This window comes from Notolepis coatsorum (assembly GCF_963971535.1).
Source record: "Notolepis coatsorum genome assembly, chromosome: 17".
NCBI lineage: Eukaryota > Metazoa > Chordata > Actinopteri > Aulopiformes > Paralepididae > Notolepis > Notolepis coatsorum.
This window is the reverse complement of record NC_140181.1, coordinates 11,249,237-11,267,797: the sequence shown is the minus strand read 5'-3', so window position 1 is coordinate 11,267,797 and position 18,561 is coordinate 11,249,237. Positions and strand designations below refer to the sequence as shown.

General features: G+C 42.9%; 1 protein-coding gene across 3 annotated transcripts in view; it reads left to right on the top strand.

Moving 5' to 3' along the window:
- Window positions 1–11,061, top strand: part of mical1 (microtubule associated monooxygenase, calponin and LIM domain containing 1) — a 135,160-nt gene extending 124,099 nt beyond the window's left edge. For all 3 annotated transcript variants that reach the window (XM_084334061.1, XM_084334060.1, XM_084334059.1), the window contains exons 24-26: window positions 1–15; window positions 5,341–5,414; window positions 9,358–11,061. The exon at window positions 1–15 is cut by the window's left edge and continues 75 nt beyond it. In XM_084334061.1, coding sequence (XP_084190187.1) covers window positions 1–15; window positions 5,341–5,414; window positions 9,358–9,557 — 289 coding nt within the window. In that variant the 3' untranslated portion in view covers window positions 9,558–11,061. The remainder of the gene's footprint in view (window positions 16–5,340; window positions 5,415–9,357) is intronic.
- Window positions 11,062–18,561: the final 7,500 nt, after the last annotated feature.

Here is an 18,561-nt window from a genome sequence, read left to right as displayed (position 1 = left end):
TGACCTCATGGTGGCGTGAGTATCACTCCAGATCTGTCCAGGAGTCTGGCTCTTAGACGGGTCTCCTGTCCTAATCCTGGTCAGAACAACGGGGCTACAATATATTAGTATTTGTTGGCCATGCTGGCTAGATATGTCGTTTTCATTTTAAAACAGGGAAAAGGGGGAGTGTCATGGTTTCTCCATAGAGCTCCATTATACTTTTAGTCAGGGGAGTCAGTGTCATGGTTTCTCCATAGAGCTCCATTATACTTTTAGTCAGGGTAGTGTCATGGTTTCTCCATAGAGCTCCATTATACTTTTAGTCAGGGGAGTGTCATGGTTTCTCCATAGAGCTCCATTATACTTTTAGTCAGGGGAGTGTCATGGTTTCTCCATAGAGCTCCATTATACTTTTAGTCAGGGGAGTGTCATGGTTTCTCCATAGAGCTCCATTATACTTTTAGTCAGGGGAGTGTCATGGTTTCTCCATAGAGCTCCATTATACTTTGTCAGGGGAGTGTCATGGTTTCTCCATAGAGCTCCATTATACTTTTAGTCAGGGGAGTGTCATGGTTTCTCCATAGAGCTCCATTATACTTTGTCAGGGGAGTGTCATGGTTTCTCCATAGAGCTCCATTATACTTTTAGTCAGGGGAGTGTCATGGTTTCTCCATAGAGCTCCATTATACTTTTAGTCAGGGGAGTGTCATGGTTTCTCCATAGAGCTCCATTATACTTTTAGTCAGGGGAGTGTCATGGTTTCTCCATAGAGCTCCATTATACTTTTAGTCAGGGGAGTGTCATGGTTTCTCCATAGAGCTCCATTATACTTTTAGTCAGGGGAGTGTCATGGTTTCTCCATAGAGCTCCATTATACTTTTAGTCAGGGGAGTGTCATGGTTTCTCCATAGAGCTCCATTATACTTTTAGTCGGGAGTGTCATGGTTTCTCCATGTACTTTCTTATCACCGCAGCTCAGCGCAGGTAGGGGGCAACTCGGTCACATGATTCAGCGGGTGTTGCCGATTGGTTTTTCTGCCACTTGTTTACAAGAAATCTTTGTTTATACATCTCCCCCATATCGGCACATAGCAACCAAAGCAGTGAAAAACTGGCTTTCCAAACATTGCGTGCAAAGCCTCTATCTGGCTATTTACACACGCACACACACACACGCACACGCACACACACACACACACACGCACACACACACACACACACACACACACACACACACACACACGTAACAGAAATGCAGCCCGCTGCTGGGAAATCATCACTCTCTGAATACAGTGCAGCTTCTATGCAGGGTCTAATGACGCAGAACAGCAGGCCTCCCAATCAACACTGCAGCCTCTGTTCTGTCTCCACGGTGGTGGCAGTTCTCTCTGCTCTCACTCGCACCCCGGGCCTCACCATATGACCCCGGGCCTGACCATATGACCCCAGGGCGAGATGCAGCTATTAGCCAGGCGGTGTTGATGTGGTTCATTCAGTGAGGGAGTCGGAACCACTAGCCAGGCGGTGTTGATGTGGTTCATTCAGTGAGGGAGTCGGAACCACTAGCCAGGCGGTGTTGATGTGGTTCATTCAGTGAGGGAGTCGGAACCACTAGCCAGGCGGTGAGGGAGTCGGAACCACTAGCCAGGCCGTGTTGATGTGGTTCATTCACGTGAGAGAGTCCGTTCAGAACCACTAGCCAGGCGGTGTTGATGTGGTTCATTCAGTGAGGGAGTCAGAACCACTAGCCAGGCCGTGTTGATGTGGTTCATTCAGTGAGGGAGTCGGAACCACTAGCCAGGCGGTGTTGATGTGGTTCATTCACGTGAGGGAGTCCGTTCAGAACCACTAGCCAGGCGGTGTTGATGTGGTTCATTCACGTGAGAGAGTCCGTTCAGAACCACTAGCCAGGCGGTGTTGATGTGGTTCATTCAGTGAGAGAGTCCGTTCAGAACCACTAGCCAGGCGGTGAGGGAGTCAGAACCACTAGCCAGGCGGTGTTGATGTGGTTCATTCAGTGAGGGAGTCAGAACCACTAGCCAGGCGGTGTTGATGTGGTTCATTCACGTGAGGGAGTCCGTTCAGAACCACTAGCCAGGCGGTGTTGATGTGGTTCATTCAGTGAGGGAGTCCGTTCAGAACCACTAGCCAGGCGGTGTTGATGTGGTTCATTCACGTGAGAGAGTCCGTTCAGAACCACTAGCCCTGTTTCTCATTCCTCTGAGTCGCTGAAGTCCTGAGTCTTTCCTCGGCACAGAGTCATGCCGTTGGTTATACGTGTGTGTGCTCATCAATAGTTATACGTGTGTGTGCTCATCAATAGTTATACGTGTGTGACTGTGTGCTCATCAATAGTTATACGTGTGTGACTGTGTGCTCATCAATAGTTGGCTACAAAACCCAACGGAAGGTCCACGTAAAAAACAACCCTTTCTCATTGATTTGATTTGATAGTTTATTTGGTAGGGACAACACATGTCAATGAACATCAAGTACAAAATACAAAATGTAGACATGCAGGGTTGTAGCAAGAGCTAATTTACACCCGTAGTCCCTAAACAGGAGACATAAGAAACTCTTTCAATAAATAAATAGCCTGCTTAAGGTAAAAAGCATTGTGACAATCAATGATAAAAACAACAATAAAAACAAGAAACAAGTTACATAACTAAATTAGATAAAAAAAATGATCACAGTTCTGGTTTGCCTTGAGATGCAGTTTAAGATGGGTCTTGAACATGGAGTATGTGGGGCTAATCTAATTGCAACTGGTAGGCTATTCCAGTAGTTACCACCTTTAACACTTTGAGAGCCACGCCGTGTTTTCCTTTTTACCCCCTTGCTGCCACCATCCACGCCAATGTTAACGTTAATATCGCCTAATCTATGTTTTAAATTATGGCTATGTGTCTAATCTGCCCGTCGCTTATCAAAGAATCATTTTCCAGTCAACATTGTCAAGGCAGATTGTTTTTTTATCGCTTCATTTCCGTTTGATAGCATTTTGAAAATCACCCGTTTTCGCGGAAAAAACCACACATGCCTATGATAATCGCCTTTTACTGGAATATTCCAGAACGTTGTCATTTGTCGGCCTATTTATGAATCGTTTTCAAATAAACGCTAGATGATCGATAGTATATGTGTGCGCACGCACGCTCATGCCGCGCGCTGATAATCGCTGGTCTTATTTCCTCATGGCTTTTACAGTCAAAACACCCATATCACATAAACGCTTATATCTCTGTGAAAACGAGTCTGATTATCCTAACACTGATAACATAGATTCCTTACCTGACATCAGATGGTATCCAAATGGTATATTCCAATTCCTGATCACCATTCGAAAAAATCGATAAGTGTATTGATCCAACGTGTATACAGTAGAACACATGATCCGCGTGGCTCAGAGGCTCCAGAATGAACTCTGGTAGACCCCGGCTGCATCAGTGATAAGTAAAATGTGGAGTCAGGGGCGGCTAGGTGGTGTAGTGGGCAAGGCACTCGCCACCAGTGTGGAGACGCTAGGATTCGCGTGTTCGAATCCAGCTCTCCACATTGTTTTCAGTTTAGCTGGTCGTCCGCAGTAATACACATTGGCCGTATTACGGGGAGGGAAACTGAAGGGTGGGGATCGGGCGTTGTGGACAGCGACTCCTACAGGTCGGTTGGTGCGCCTGCGCAGTAGAATCAGGAAGTGTCGGGGGCAGCGTGAGCCTCCCACGCGTTACTCCTCGCCACTGAGAGATCGAGCTGCGCAGGTGAAAAGATGCGACTGCTGTTACCTCAAGTACCGGAGGGGACTTGTGCTATGTATGACTTAGTCCACATTGCAGCCGGCTTGTGGGAGGCAAGAAACAGCGTTCGTGACAGGGGAGGGTTGAATTGGATGATACGAAATTGGGATGGGAGAAAAATATAGAAAAATGGGAGAAAAAGTGGATAAAAAAAAAAAAAGGTAAAATGTGGAGTCAGAAATCCGTTCTCCCATTCACTTTCATTGAGTCCATTCCAAAAGGGTGATTTACCATCTGGGAGACGATAGGGGGCGCTTTTTTCAGATCTGAGCGGCGGTGGTCCCTGGATCTCCAATGGTAGGCTCACGTGATGCAATATGATTTCAGATCGCTAATAAAAAAATATAAAAATAATTTAAACGAGAATATTCGTGACCATGGCATTCAACGGTTGGGGCGTAAACCCGAGAAAAGCCGTGAGTGGCATACAAAGTGTTAACAGAGAACACAGTTTTTGCAAAGGTAGTATACCGAAAAGGCACCTTACAGTCCCCTCATACTGGACGGTGTACCCAAAGCCAGCTTAATCCAGTGTCAATTTCAATTACGATTTTTACTTCCCACTATCATGAAAACAAGAAGATCAAAACGGTTATTTAGTTGCTTGCAGTAGGTTGTGGTATTTATTAGGGCTGTCTTAAATACATCGAAGCTTCGTTCGATGGGCATGGGATTAGAATATGAAAATAAAATTAGATTATAAAAAAAAATATATATATATATATATACCGGTATATCTTTTTTTTGTTGTTGTGCAAAATCAACTCTGCCTCTCTTTGTTAATTACAACAAGCAATGCTGTTTGTTATTTAAGATGAGCTCGGACTCGGCACGGACAGATTTGTGTTCATTGTGCTGCTTTTATAAAGCCTCAAATGACTGCTTACAATATTTCATGAAAGCAAAGTGTTTTGTTTGTCTAAGATTTAAAAAGGTTTAAACTTTACAGCACTGACAAAGTTGAACAAAGTGCTGTACAAGTCTCACAACATAAACATATTTTTTTTTCTTTTTTTTTAGAAATGATAATATATATATTTTTTTTAATCTCGAAGCTTCGAATTCCAAAAATATTTCTAAGGTCAGCCCTAGTATTTATCTTATCTATTGTTTTTATATATTATTACCGGTATTTGTTTTATTTATTTATATATTGTTTCACTTGTTTCATTAACAATCATGGTTTTGATATCAATCTAAATAATGGTGCCATCATGGAGCGGCCCTCTGCCCAAACCACGCCGCTTTGCTTTCCGGGTGCATTGAGGAGCAGACTTCATGGACAAGTGGCCTCATCATTACTTTACATTAGTTTTGCAGCAGACTTTGCCCGCAGTCACAGGTTCACATCCAGTATGAAGAACGGCGTCCATTGTGCTGAGAAATGGCTCCCACGGCGTAGTAAACACGGCGTAGTAAACATGGCGTAGTAAACACGGCGTAGTAAACACGGCGTCTCCTCTTCCTGCCGAGCTGGACGGAGGCCAGGGGGGAGTTGCCCGACGACAACGACATGATTTATCTGCTGTTGATTCGTCCCCTGTGTCTCTGAACCTCTCAGGTCTCGACAGCTGGAGCTGGAAGACAAACAGAGCTCCCTGGAGCTGGAGATCAGGAAGCACATGGAGCTGAGCGGTGGGTACACTCACTACCTGGTGTGTGTGTGTGTGTGTGTCTCTGTGTGTCTGTGTTTATGTAATATCATTTGTGGAACCAAATAAAGTATTCAAATGTGTGAGCGTGGGGCGGCTGAGTGGCGCAGTGGGCAAGGTGCTCGCCACTAACGCAGGAGATGCTGGTATCGAGCCCAGCTCTCGGCGTTGCTACCGGCTGGCCGGTCGTTCATACTAACTCAATTGGCAGAGTTAGCGGGTGGAAGTCAATGGGTGGTAATCTGGACGTTGTGGACAGCGACTCCTACAGGTCGGTTGTGGGGGATGCCTGCACAGCAGAGACAGGAAATGGCGGGGGGTAGTGTGAGCCTCCCACACGTTACACCTCGCCACTGAGAGTCCGCGCTGGCAGGTGAAAAGATGTGACCGGCTGCCTCCTCGTGTATCGGAGGGGACACGTGATGCAAGGCTTCTATCCTCCCTACAACCGGCCAGTGGGGGGGCATATGCGAGCAACGTTCAAGACAGGGGAGGGGAGAATTGGCACAGTGGAATTGGGATGGGATAAAAATATAAAAAGAGGAGAAAAAGTGTATATAAAAAAAAAAAAAAAAATTGAGCATGTTCTTGCATGTTTGTGGCCCGTCTCTATCAGGCTTGTTGGTTAAAGGTAGAAGCTGTAATGCCGTTGAACAGCGTGACCTCTAAGGCAGAAGAGCCCTGCTTGGTATCGCGCTTCGATTGCATTTTCTCTTGTTTTAGTCTGATGTGTTGCCTGGAGTTGAGTGAGGACAGGGGGAGGGGTTTGCTATTAGAAGCCAGGTCTACATTCATATTTATCTGGTCGCCATTGACGTCTTTTATTTCTTTTTTTATTGTTTTACTTTCATTCAAACCCATCACATTTGCTGATCTCCATGGCGACACAGAGGAGAAAGTATGACCTGAAATGCAAGATGGTAGAAGGGCCAGACTGTGTGGTGGAGGGAGGAAGCTTGTTACACGTTAGACTTCGTTGCGGGGTCATAATGTTTTGGGAAGATGATTCAGCACCTGGACAGCGCCCCACACACACACTCAGCAGCTCGGAGTTAGACCTTCAGCACTGGACAGCACCCCACACACACACTCAGCAGCTCGGAGTTTGACCTTCAGCACTGGACAGCGCCCCACACACACTCAGCAGCTCAGAGTTAGACCTTCAGCACTGGACAGCGCCCCACACACACTCAGCAGCTCAGAGTTAGACCTTCAGCACTGGACAGCGCCCCACACACACTCAGCAGCTCAGAGTTAGACCTTCAGCACTGGACAGCGCCCCACACACACACTCAGCAGCTCAGAGTTAGACCTTCAGCACTGGACAGCGCCCCACACACACACAGCAGCTCGGAGTTACACCTTCAGCACCGGACAGCGCCCCACACACACACACACACACACTCAGCAGCGTGCTGTGCAGAGCCAGAAGAAGCCAGTGTTGCTGCTGACATGTGGACTGAGATGGACGAGCAAACTCAGGAATAATTTTCCCCAGACATTATGACCCTGCAATGTAGCTTCCTCCTCCACCACTCAGTCTGGCCCTTGAATTTCAGGTCTGCACCTTTTCAAACATGCTCCCAGGTAGCCCACCTATATATTTATTCTAATAATTTATTATATATTTATTATTTCTTGCAAATGGACTGCACCATGCTTCCTTTTCATTTTTATTTCATTTAAATGTTCTTGTTACTATATATATATATATTCTAGTGATGCACGATATATCGGCCGCCGATATAATATTGGCCGATATGGCTGTTTTTTTACACATCGGTATCGGTCCGATATCAAGATAGGGCCTATATATAAAAAAAATATATATTTTTTTTATTTTTTTTACATGTTTTGGCCTTAAATAGTTTCAAAATATCAGTCATTTCTGAAAATAAGTTACAAAAGTTTTAAAAATTGCGTTTTGGAAAATAGCTCTTTATTTGATTATCATAAAAAAGTGTTTTCTATACAGAGATATCGACATCGGTAAATATCGGTATCGGCCAGAACAGCAATATTAATATCGGTTATCGGTATCGGCCACAATTTTCACATCGGTGCATCACTAATATATTCATATTTTTAGCGTATCTTTTTATATACCGGTAGTTTATCTCGACTCTCCTTATATGTAAAGTGTCCTTGAGTCTGAGAAAGGCGCTTCTCTCTTTAAATCAAATGTATTATTATTATTATTATTATTATTATTAGGTCATACTTTTTGACCTCATGGCGATCAGCCAATGTGACTGATGTTTGGCTCCAGGAAGTCTGTGGGACGGTCCTGGATGAAGCCACTCGCTGGGTCACCTTCGTCCAGTCACGTGCTTTTGTCCATAATGTCCCTGGAGGTTGGTCCCCATGGAAGGACAGCGGAGTGCAGTAATAGTAGTAACCAGGGTGTGTGAGGATGAGGACATTAAAACAGCAAAGATCCTGACCCAGCGCTAATGCGCACTGCAGCAGTCAGAGGATGATGATGATGACAGTGTAGACGCCACTGAACCATGTGCTTATTTCACATTTTGAGAGAAATTAGGAATCGAGAACTCTTAGGAATGTCTGACCACCAAGTGTGTCTGACTCTTAACCACCAAAATCTGCACGGACTACAACGTATGACGTATATCGTGCCAGTTAGGGCACCTTGTGTCTACTGCACCTTGTGTATACTGTTTACTTTTACTCTTACTCAGATTCAAATTCTTTATTGCCTATATTTATTGTAATGCATAATTTGACCAATGGGGCATACTGACCCTCATCTGCATCTTTGTTTATGCTATTTATTTTTCTTATATTTTTATATTCAGATCTAATTTGATTGCCTACTGTATATGTATGTCTTTCTTCTATTACCCTGCCCATACCTCCCCTCCCCCCCATGCTGCTATGACACCCAATGTTCCCCAAGGGGATCAATAAAGGAACATCTTATCTTATCTTAATTCAAGTTCAGTGACGTGTGCACAGTTTTAATTCTGAAGCACAGTAATGACCAAACAGGGTCTCTACAATGTCATGCATTTTAATTGTGTCTGTCTGTCTGTCTGCCTGTCTGTGTGTGTGTGTCTCTGTGTGTGTGTCTCTGTGTGTGCATCTCTGTCTGTGTGTGTGTCTCTGTGTGTGCATCTCTGTCTGTGTGTGTGTCTCTGTCTGTGTGTGTGTGTCTGTCTGTGTTTCTGTCTATGTCTGTGTGTCTTTTTGTCTGTCTGTGTGTGTGTCTCTGTGTCTCTGTGTGTGTCTGTGTCTCTGTCTGTGTGTGTGTATCTGTGTGTGTCTCTGTCTGTGTGTGTCTCTGTCTGTGTGTGTCTGTGCCTCTGTCTGTGTCTCTGTGTGTCTGTCTGTGTGTGTCTTTCTGTGTCTGTGCCTCTGTTTGTGTCTGTCTGTCTGTCTGTGTGTCTGTGTCTCTGTCTGTGTGTCTGTCTGTCTGTGCCTCTGTCTGTGTCTGTCTGTGTGTCTGTCTGTCTGTGTGTGTCTGTGTGTCTGTCTGTGTCTCTGTCTGTCTGTCTGTCTGTCTGTCTGTGTGTGCCTCTCTGTCTGTCTGTCTGTGTGTGCCTCTGTGTGTGTCTGTCTGTGTGTCTGTCTCTGTCTGTGCCTCTGTCTGTGTCTCTGTCTGTTTGTGTGTCTTTGTGTGTCTGTCTCGGTCTGTGTGTCTGTGTGTGTCTGTGTGTGTGTCTGTCTGTGTGTGTGTCTGTCTGTGTGTGTGTCTGTGTGTGTGTCTTTGTGTGTCTGTCTCTCTGTCTGTGTCTCTGTCTGTCTGTCTGTGTGTGTGTCTGTGTGTGTGTCTGTGTGTGTGTCTGTGTGTGTCTGTCTCGGTCTGTGTGTCTGTGTGTGTCTGTGTGTCTGTGTGTGTCTGTGTGTGTGTCTGTGTGTGTGTCTGTGTGTGTGTGTCTGTGTGTCTGTCTCGGTCTGTGCCTCAGAGTCCGAGAAGACGACGGAGCAGCAGGCGGAGGAGGAGCGCGTCCTCCAGCAGATGATGGAGGTGGTGGACATGAGGGACTCGCTGGTGTCCTTCCTGGAGGAGAAGCGGCTGAAGGAGATGAGCGAGGAGCAGGAGGCCTTCTGCATCATGGAGGCCAAGAGGCACTCGGCGGCCGGAGCTCAGGTCCACTGGGCGTGAGACTCACACACACACACTCAGACAACCATGGATACACACACACACGCACACACGCAAACATGCACAAGTACATATGAGCGTGTGCAGAGACACTGTGCTCACACACACACGCTGTGAGGCTCTGCTGCTTTCATGCTTTGAACCTAAAGAGTTGTACGACTGCGAAGCCAAAGATAAGAGGCGGCCTCCTCCTTGGACCAGGCGGGGGGGGGGGGGGGGCCGCTGGAGGAGGATTAGTCCCCGTCTCATGCAGAGGGACTGAGAGAGGACGTGTCCACAGCAGCAGGCTGGGGGTCCCTCAGCTGGGGGTCCCCCGCTCCTGTGCTGCACTTCCAAAACCCTGCTGCTGATGATGATGATGATGATGATGATGATGGCCCAGCCGGGGGGTTGGACTGTGATTGGACGGTCACACGGCAACGTAACGGACTCAAGCGGACCCTTTCTTCCAAGGCGTAAAAAAAAAAGAGCCCAGACTTGACTACAAAGGAAACCGAGGAGGCCGTGTGGAACCGGTGACTTTGGAACCGTAGAACTTAAAGTTTGGGGGGGTTCTCTTGAGTTCTAGGTTCTCTTGAGTTCGACAGTGTTTTGGGGGAAAATATGTCTCATGTTCTTCTGATTTGACTGTTTACTTCCCGGCGCTACTGTACGCACAACACGATGTACTGTACATAACGCAATCCTCCGATTTGATATTTGTATATTGAATAAGTTCCAGAACGGAGAAAAATAAATATTGAGAGGGCTGTAAAAAAAAAAGAAAATGTTACAGAGGTGAATATGAACATTAGTTAAATGAAATGGTTATTATTGAGGGTTTAAAGTTTTACTACTATAACTATTATTCTGTATATCATTACGTCACGGTACCTCCTTCACCGTGTGCTTTTTGTAACCGGTTGCATGTTTGATGGTTGATCTCAGGGGTGTCCGCTCGCTCCTCTCTGATTCGCACTTAGACTCGTCACTGGCGGCCCTCGACGACGGGGCTGCTCTTTTGCCCAAGTATGCGTGACGCACACAGGAACGCCTGGCTTCATGACGCACACAGGAACGCCTGGCTTCATGACGCACACAGGAACGCCTGGCTTCATGACGCACACAGGAACGCCTGGCTTCATGACGCACACAGGAACGCCTGGCTTCATGACGCACACAGGAACGCCTGGCTTCATGACGCACACAGGAACGCCTGGCTTCATGACGCACACAGGAACGCCTGGCTTCATGACGCACACAGGAACGCCTGGCTTCATGACGCACACAGGAACGCCTGGCTTCATGACGCACACAGGAACGCCTGGCTTCATAATGCGTCGTGTGGGAAGACGCCCCCTGAAGGGATTTAAAGGTTCATTTCACATATCGAAAGCCATTTTCATCTTTTGATTTGCTGCAGAATAGCCACGTTTTGGAGATTTCGAGACCGGTTTGGTTGTGTTTGAGTGAAAATGAGCCTGACGTCTTCATTCATTGTTTATTAATGCTGCCATCTTGTCCCTCCAGGACAGAACTTCACAGTATTTCAAATAAAGACCACACACTTTGATCTTCTTGTTTTTGTCCTTGCATAATAACACTTTATTTGTGTAGCACAGATCCAGCAGCAAAGACACAGATAATAATACACTTTATTTGCGTAGCACCTTTCATACATGAATTGCAGCTCAAAGTGCTTCACAGCAGTACAAAAAGAAATTTAAAGACGGACATAAAATGTAGCACACAATTGGCAGATCAAGAGCAATGTATAAAATGCAGACATAAACTGAGCATAAAATAGACACAACAAATCACAGTTCTTTACATTATGATCTAACATCTTAATAGGCCTCTTTGTTTAGCGTTGATTGTCACTGATGCACATAAATCATGAAATTGGCAGATACACAAAATAGACATATCAACCTAGTATTTTAGATGTTTACACAATACGGTTGATAAGAAAGGGGGTAAAAAAGAAACTGCAGTATTTTAGATGTTTAGTGTCGGAGCCATAGGTCTTTCTCATATATTCCGCCTTTTCCTCCGTTCTAAGGTACATTATAGAACAACGCGATTATATAATCTTCCGTAGGAAAACTCATACGCATTAGTCTTTTCAAATCTAGTAGCCATTCTAGTATTTCAAGGATGTTGTTACATTGTGTCTTTTGTTACATGCGGGTCCTTGTGACACATAGCCACAACCTTGGACTTATGCAACGGTATCAGTTCCCCCTGCTGTTCCACACACGAGCCTCTAGGGTGTGCACTTGGTCCTCTTAGATTATGCAGTGAGATCTGTCATGGACCAAATAAATAAGTCTACACTGTGTGCTCCATTTTAAATTTAGGATCACCGCTGGGATATGTCGGCGTTATTAATTGATTAGCGTCGCAACTCTGCAGTCTTCATTACAAATTCATCCGAGTAGGTTTAGTTAAGTTTGTATGCCGCACCGTTTTCGGTCCCAGTTGATGCTGCTGCTGGAGACTACTCGACTACATCATCCAAACCCAGGAGGGTCTAGCGATGTGTATAAGAATATCACTCTGGAAAGTATTTTTAAACAACATAGTGTACATTTGAAAGAGCGGAGTTTAGATAGAATCTGTGTAGCAGCAGGCTGCCAGAGATTAACGTGTCAAAGGCTCACCATCACCACGCCAACCATGTGAGCACCAGGTCTTACTGTACCACAAGAAGGTATCATGGTAGTTTTATGGTGTTTTCAGCGTTGCCATGGTACCGGCCTTTGTATAAATAACTGACCACGATACTGCCAGGGAAAAGGTCACGCCATAAAGTGCAGACATAAAATGAGCATAAAATAGACAAAGTCAGACATAGCACATTAAATCACATCATTATAAGGCTCTGGTTCAGACTAATCCTCCAAGTAATTATATTCTTTGCTCAAGTATGTCATCCGAATGGAAGGACTTGACGTGACTCGATCAGGTGCAACTATAGGGTGCCGTCACACAACGGCTTGATTTAATCAAATCGGTTCCCGCTACAAAACCTGCAGTCAACGCCGTTATGTTAATTCACGCATGAAACGAATGACACACGCAGGATATCCAAACAAAACGGATATTATATAAAGCAGTTGGCAAGGAGCTGTTAACCTTTGATTTTATTTTATTGATGGATTAAAAACACACAAGGATCCAAAGGATAACATGAGAGAGTAAAACCCTTATTTCCGTCATTTAACGTTTTCTCTGTGAAACAACAGTGTTACATGCGGTTAATGTGTTAAAGCTCAGGTAGGCAGTGCAGCTGTTATCTAATTAGTAGCCTTTACAACCCATTTATGAAAACGGAGAAAGGGCAGTCGGCCCCCATCTGCTTCCTCCGTGAGATCAAAAGGTCTTGAAAATATTCACAAATAATCAACAAACACGGGCTTGTGAAACACAGGCCATTTCTGTGAAATACTGAAGTAATGACGCTTGTTTTGCAATTATTTGTTCCCTTACGCAAAGGTATCATGTCATATGAGTCTCATATGTTATTCACTACATATATATATTCACTATGAATTGAAAATGGGGGACCCTGATGTAAACGAGACAAAACGTCTTTCTTTGGTTAACAATTATCCCCTTAACAATTGTGTATTGAGCCGTACTGTATTGTACCCATTCTGCAATCTGTTAAATAAAGTTTTCATTCATTCATTCATATATGAGGTAATTATATTGTTTACACTATGTGACTACTTTTACTTTTCTACTGTACTATTTTCTTGCCTGCATTTATGTCTTTCTACCATTACCATGCCCATACCTGTACCTCCCTTCCCCTCTCCCCCATGCTGCTATGATGCCTGGATTTCCCCCAAAATATCAATAAAGTAATACCTTATCTTATGGTAGTTTGATAGTAATCTCAGTTTTACCGGTCATTGTATGAATAATATAACATGGTAAAAGGACTGCCTTGGTAAAGGTAATGTATCATGTGGTACCAGCACATTTGCAGTGGTGGAAAGTAACTAAGTATTTGTATCCAAGGTACTTGTACTTTACTTCCATTTTAGAGAATTTTGTACTTTTACTCCACCACATTTCAAAGGTAATATTGTACTTTTACTCCACTACATTCATCTGAACCAATCAGTTACTAGTTACTGAAGAAAAATATGTTGCATAGAAAACATGGCAGAAATTGATGAAGTTGATGTACTTTTAAATTGGACAACTTCAAGAGGACGTAATCAATGCAGCATAACTGGACCACATACCACTTTAACATAACCTTTAATCAGAGCAGCATAACTGAACCACACACCACTTTAACATAACCTTTAATCAGAGCAGCATAACTGGACCACACCACTTTAACATAACCTTTAATCAGAGCAGCATAACTGGACCACACACCACTTTAACATAACCTTTAATCAGAGCAGCATAACTGAACCACACATGCACACCACTTTAAAATAACCTTTAATCAGAGCAGCATAACTGGACCACATACCACTTTAACATAACCTTTAATCAGAGCAGCATAACTGGACCACACACCACTTTAACATCACCTTTAATCAGAGCAGCATAACATGGTCACACACCACTTTAACATAACCTTTAATCAGAGCAGCATAACTGGACCACATACCACTTTAACATAACCTTTAATCAGAGCAGCATAACTGAACCACACACCACTTTAACATAACCTTTAATCAGAGCAGCATAACTGGACCACATACCACTTTAACATAACCTTTAATCAGAGCAGCATAACTGGACCACATACCACTTTAACATAACCTTTAATCAGAGCAGCATAACTGGACCACACACCATATATTAAAGGTTATGTTAAAGTGGTATGTGGTCCAGTTATGCTGCATTGATTACGTCCTTTTGAAGTTGGCAGGTTTAAAATTTGATCAATCAATCTTTTCCAATGTTTTTTACGCAAAATCGTTTTCTCCAAAGTCACTAGTAGTAACTGATTCAGTTCAGATAAATGTAGTGGAGTAAAAAAAAAAATCCTTTTAGAAGTAGTGGAGTAAAAGTACAAAGTTCCCTAAAATAATGTAATACTCGACTAAAGTATAAACGCCCCGAAATTGTACTTAAGTACGTACAGCACTAGAGTGGAAATACTTTCCACCACTGTGTAGTAGAATACAAGTCTCAGTAAGTCAACATGATAGAATAGAATAGACTTTTAATTGTCATTGCACACAAGTACAACGAAATTTCAGGGGAGCTCCCACAGACCGTAGTACAATATATACATACATGAAACACATAACACTGTACATATAACAGAATATTTTAAATAATAAAGTGCATGATGAGCGGTAACATAGTGGTTATCAAGTCCAGGTAAGTGCATGGTGCATGTGAGGGGACAGTCAATGAGAGTTTAACAGTCTGACTGCTTGGGGGAAAAAGCTGTTCATAAGTCTTGAACTCTTCGCATGTATGAGCCGGTATCTCCTCCCTGAGGGAGGGAGCTGAAAGAGGTGATGTGCTGCTGGGTGAGACTGGTCCTTGATGATACACTTGGAGCGGTGGAGGCAGCGGGAGGTGAAGACGGAGGTGATGTTTGGTAGAGGAGTCCCGACGATCCTGCCTGCCGCCTTCACCACCCTCTGTAGAGCCTCTTGCTCTGCCTTTGTGCAGCTGGAGAACCACACAGACACACCGTAGGTCAGCACACTCTCAACCGCACAATGATAAAAGTTGTCAAGGAGATTTCGTGGCAGGCCAGCCTGTTTCAGCTTCCTTAGGTAGTATACAAGTAACATGATGTAATGGATACTAGGCTGCATGACAGCAGTAAGTCCGGAGGTCTGAGTGGTTCGGTCGTTACCGAACACCTGGCAGCCAGCAGGCCAGGACACCCCTTCTGTTCCCCTGTACAGCATACAGTTAAACCACGCGCGGCTGTAGTCAACACAAGTAGCTGGTACTCGTTGAGCAACTAAAAACATGTTTTTTTTTTTTACTAAATGTTGTCACTGTGAAGAACCATGTGTTGTAATAATAACAGAACAACCCTTTTCACCCCAATTTAAGATAAGATATTATAATATATGTTACAATAAATATAGGCAATAAAGAATTTGATTCTGAATATATACTATGAGTAAGAGTAAACCTGTACACACAAGGTACAGGTGGGGGTCTGTACCCTAACTGGCATGATATACGTCATACAGTACGTCTGTGTCGATTTGGGTGGTTTACGAGTCACTCAGTGGTCGGACATTATTCCTAATAGTTGTGAAGTTCTGCAGCCGTTAGTTCTCCAGCTGCTGGCAGCAGTCCGTGCCCACGGTGGTGGTCTGGTGGAGCCTGATGACCATTGGCATATACCATATATATATATATTTATTATTATACGTATTATACAGTATATATATATATATATTATCGCGTCCATTAAAGATAATAGGAATAGGAAATGAAAATTAACTCAAAATTAATTACAAAAAAGAAAAAAGATTTTTTTTAAAGATTTTAAATAATTTTTTTTTTAATCTCATTCATTCCGTAAGAACGTAGAATACATATTTACAGACTTTTTTTTTTATATGGTCCATTTGCATGTTCTTGGTATCTGGATCTAGGGACATCTATGGATCTCAGGGAATGTATTCCCAGTGTCAGAAATACTGTGTCTGTTACTAGGCTTGAGTAAATTGTAATGAACCAAATGAGAATATCAATTAAAAAAAAAAGTTATCTTTGACTGAATAACACCATGCTAAAATTGACCAGACCTGAAAAATCTAAGCAAATTAATAGATGGAAGATGATTAAACGGAAGGTTTTGTAGATACAGTACTGAATTCTGCCATCCGGACACATGCAATTTGAAATACGATTATAGAATATAGAATATCAGGCATAAAATGGTTATGCGATTAAAATGCGATTAATTAGATTAATTATTTACAAATCCTGTAATTAATTAGATAAAAATGTTTAATCACCTGACAGCACTAATATATATATACACATCTGTCGATACATACCTGCATATATAATCCTTTGTACATATCTGTAGATACTAGTCAAGTCAACATTATTTATATAGCACGTTTACAAATGACTAAATAATAATAATAATAATAATAATAATAATACATCTATTTTATATAGCGCTTTTCCAGGTGCTCAAAGACGCTTTACATGGGTAGGAGAGACAAACTATGGCCAAAAAAAAAAAAAAAACAGAACAAAACAGAACAAAACAAAAATAATACATGACAAAATAAAATAAAACCGACAGAATTAGAGGTCAAAAGCAAGATTGAAAAGGTGGGTTTTGAGGGCTGATTTAAAAGATGTCAGGGTGTTTGCATCACGGATATGGCTGGGGAGGGCATTCCAGAGGGAGGGGGCAGCAGCAGCAAAGGCCCTGTCGCCCCAGGTCCGGAGCTTGGTCGTGGGAGGTGTTAGGAGGTTGGCAAACTAAAGCCAAACCATACCGTGTTGTATGATAAAAACACATACAATGCGGTAATAAGTAAAAAATACAAATAAAAAATACACTAAAAGAACAGAAAAGGGTAATGTACAATTAGGAAAACAATAGCAAGGTGCAATATAAAAGAGACAAGAGATTAGATAAAAGAAAATTTAAGAAAAGGTCCAGAGTAACATCAAACGTTGTGTGCAAGTGGCAGGCTAACTGTGGTCAAAGGCCAGCAGCAGCGAAGGCTCTGTCTCCCCTGGTTATGAGCCTGGTCCTGGGCACCTCCGGCAGCAGCTGGTCAGCAGACCTTAGGGCTCTGGATGGGGTGTCTGTATAATACTATATCTGTAGGGGTGTAAAGTACTTGAGTAATTGTACTTCATTACAATACTTAAGTACTGTTTTGGGGGATTTGTACTTTACTCGAGTATTATTAGGTTTGTATACTTTGTACTTTTACTCCATTACATTTCAGAGAAAGAAAAAAACATACTTTTTACTCCTTACATTTAACCCTTTCACTGCCACACGACAGAAGGTTGGCCCTTTACTATCACACAACCGACGGCGATGCTCCATCATTAGCATCATTAGCTCCGCATTTGCATTTGCATTTGCGGAGCTAATGATGCTAATGATGGAGCATCGCCGTCGGTTGTGTGATAGTAAAGGGCTAACCTTCTGTATTGTCACAGTGAAAGTTAACCGGCTGTCGTGTGGCAGTGAAAGGGTTTTGCAGACCTACAAAGTACAAAGTACAAATCTCACAGGTCCAACCATTTTAATTAGTATATTTTAATTGTTTATCTGGCCGAACTTACGTTAACGTTATTAATCCTGCGACCGCAGGTAAACAGCCAATCAAATCCCCATCAATGGAAAATGAACCCGCCCATACCCATGCTAATTGGTCCTTGTGCAACACTAGAAAGCGGGGATCTTTGATTAAACACCTGCTATCAGAAGAATAGACAGTCAGATCCGCATTATCCTGTGGTTAATATTGTGATATTATTCAGGGTACTCCAGTATTCTGTCTTTAATATTGTGATATTATTCAGGGTACTCCAGTATTCTGTCTTTAATATTGTGATATTATTCAGGGTACTCCAGTATATATACCAAGAACATGCAAATGGACCATATAAAAAAAAAAGTCTGTAAATATGTATTCTACGTTCTTACGGAATTAATGAGATTTAACATTTTTTTTTTTTTTTTTTTAAATCTTTTTTCTTTTTTGTAATTTGTTAATCTTTAGGGAACTTTGTACTTTTACTCCACTACTTCTAAAAGGATTTTTTTTTTTTTTTTTTACTCCACTACATTTATCTGAACTGAATCAGTTACTAGTTACTTTGGAGAAAACGATTTTGCGTAGAAAACATTGGAAAAGATTGATTGATCAAATTTTAAACCTGCCAACTTCAAAAGGACGTAATCAATGCAGCATAACTGGACCACATACCACTTTAACATAACCTTTAATCAGAGCAGCATAACTGGACCACATACCACTTTAATATAACCTTAATCAGAGCAGCATAACTGGACCACACACCA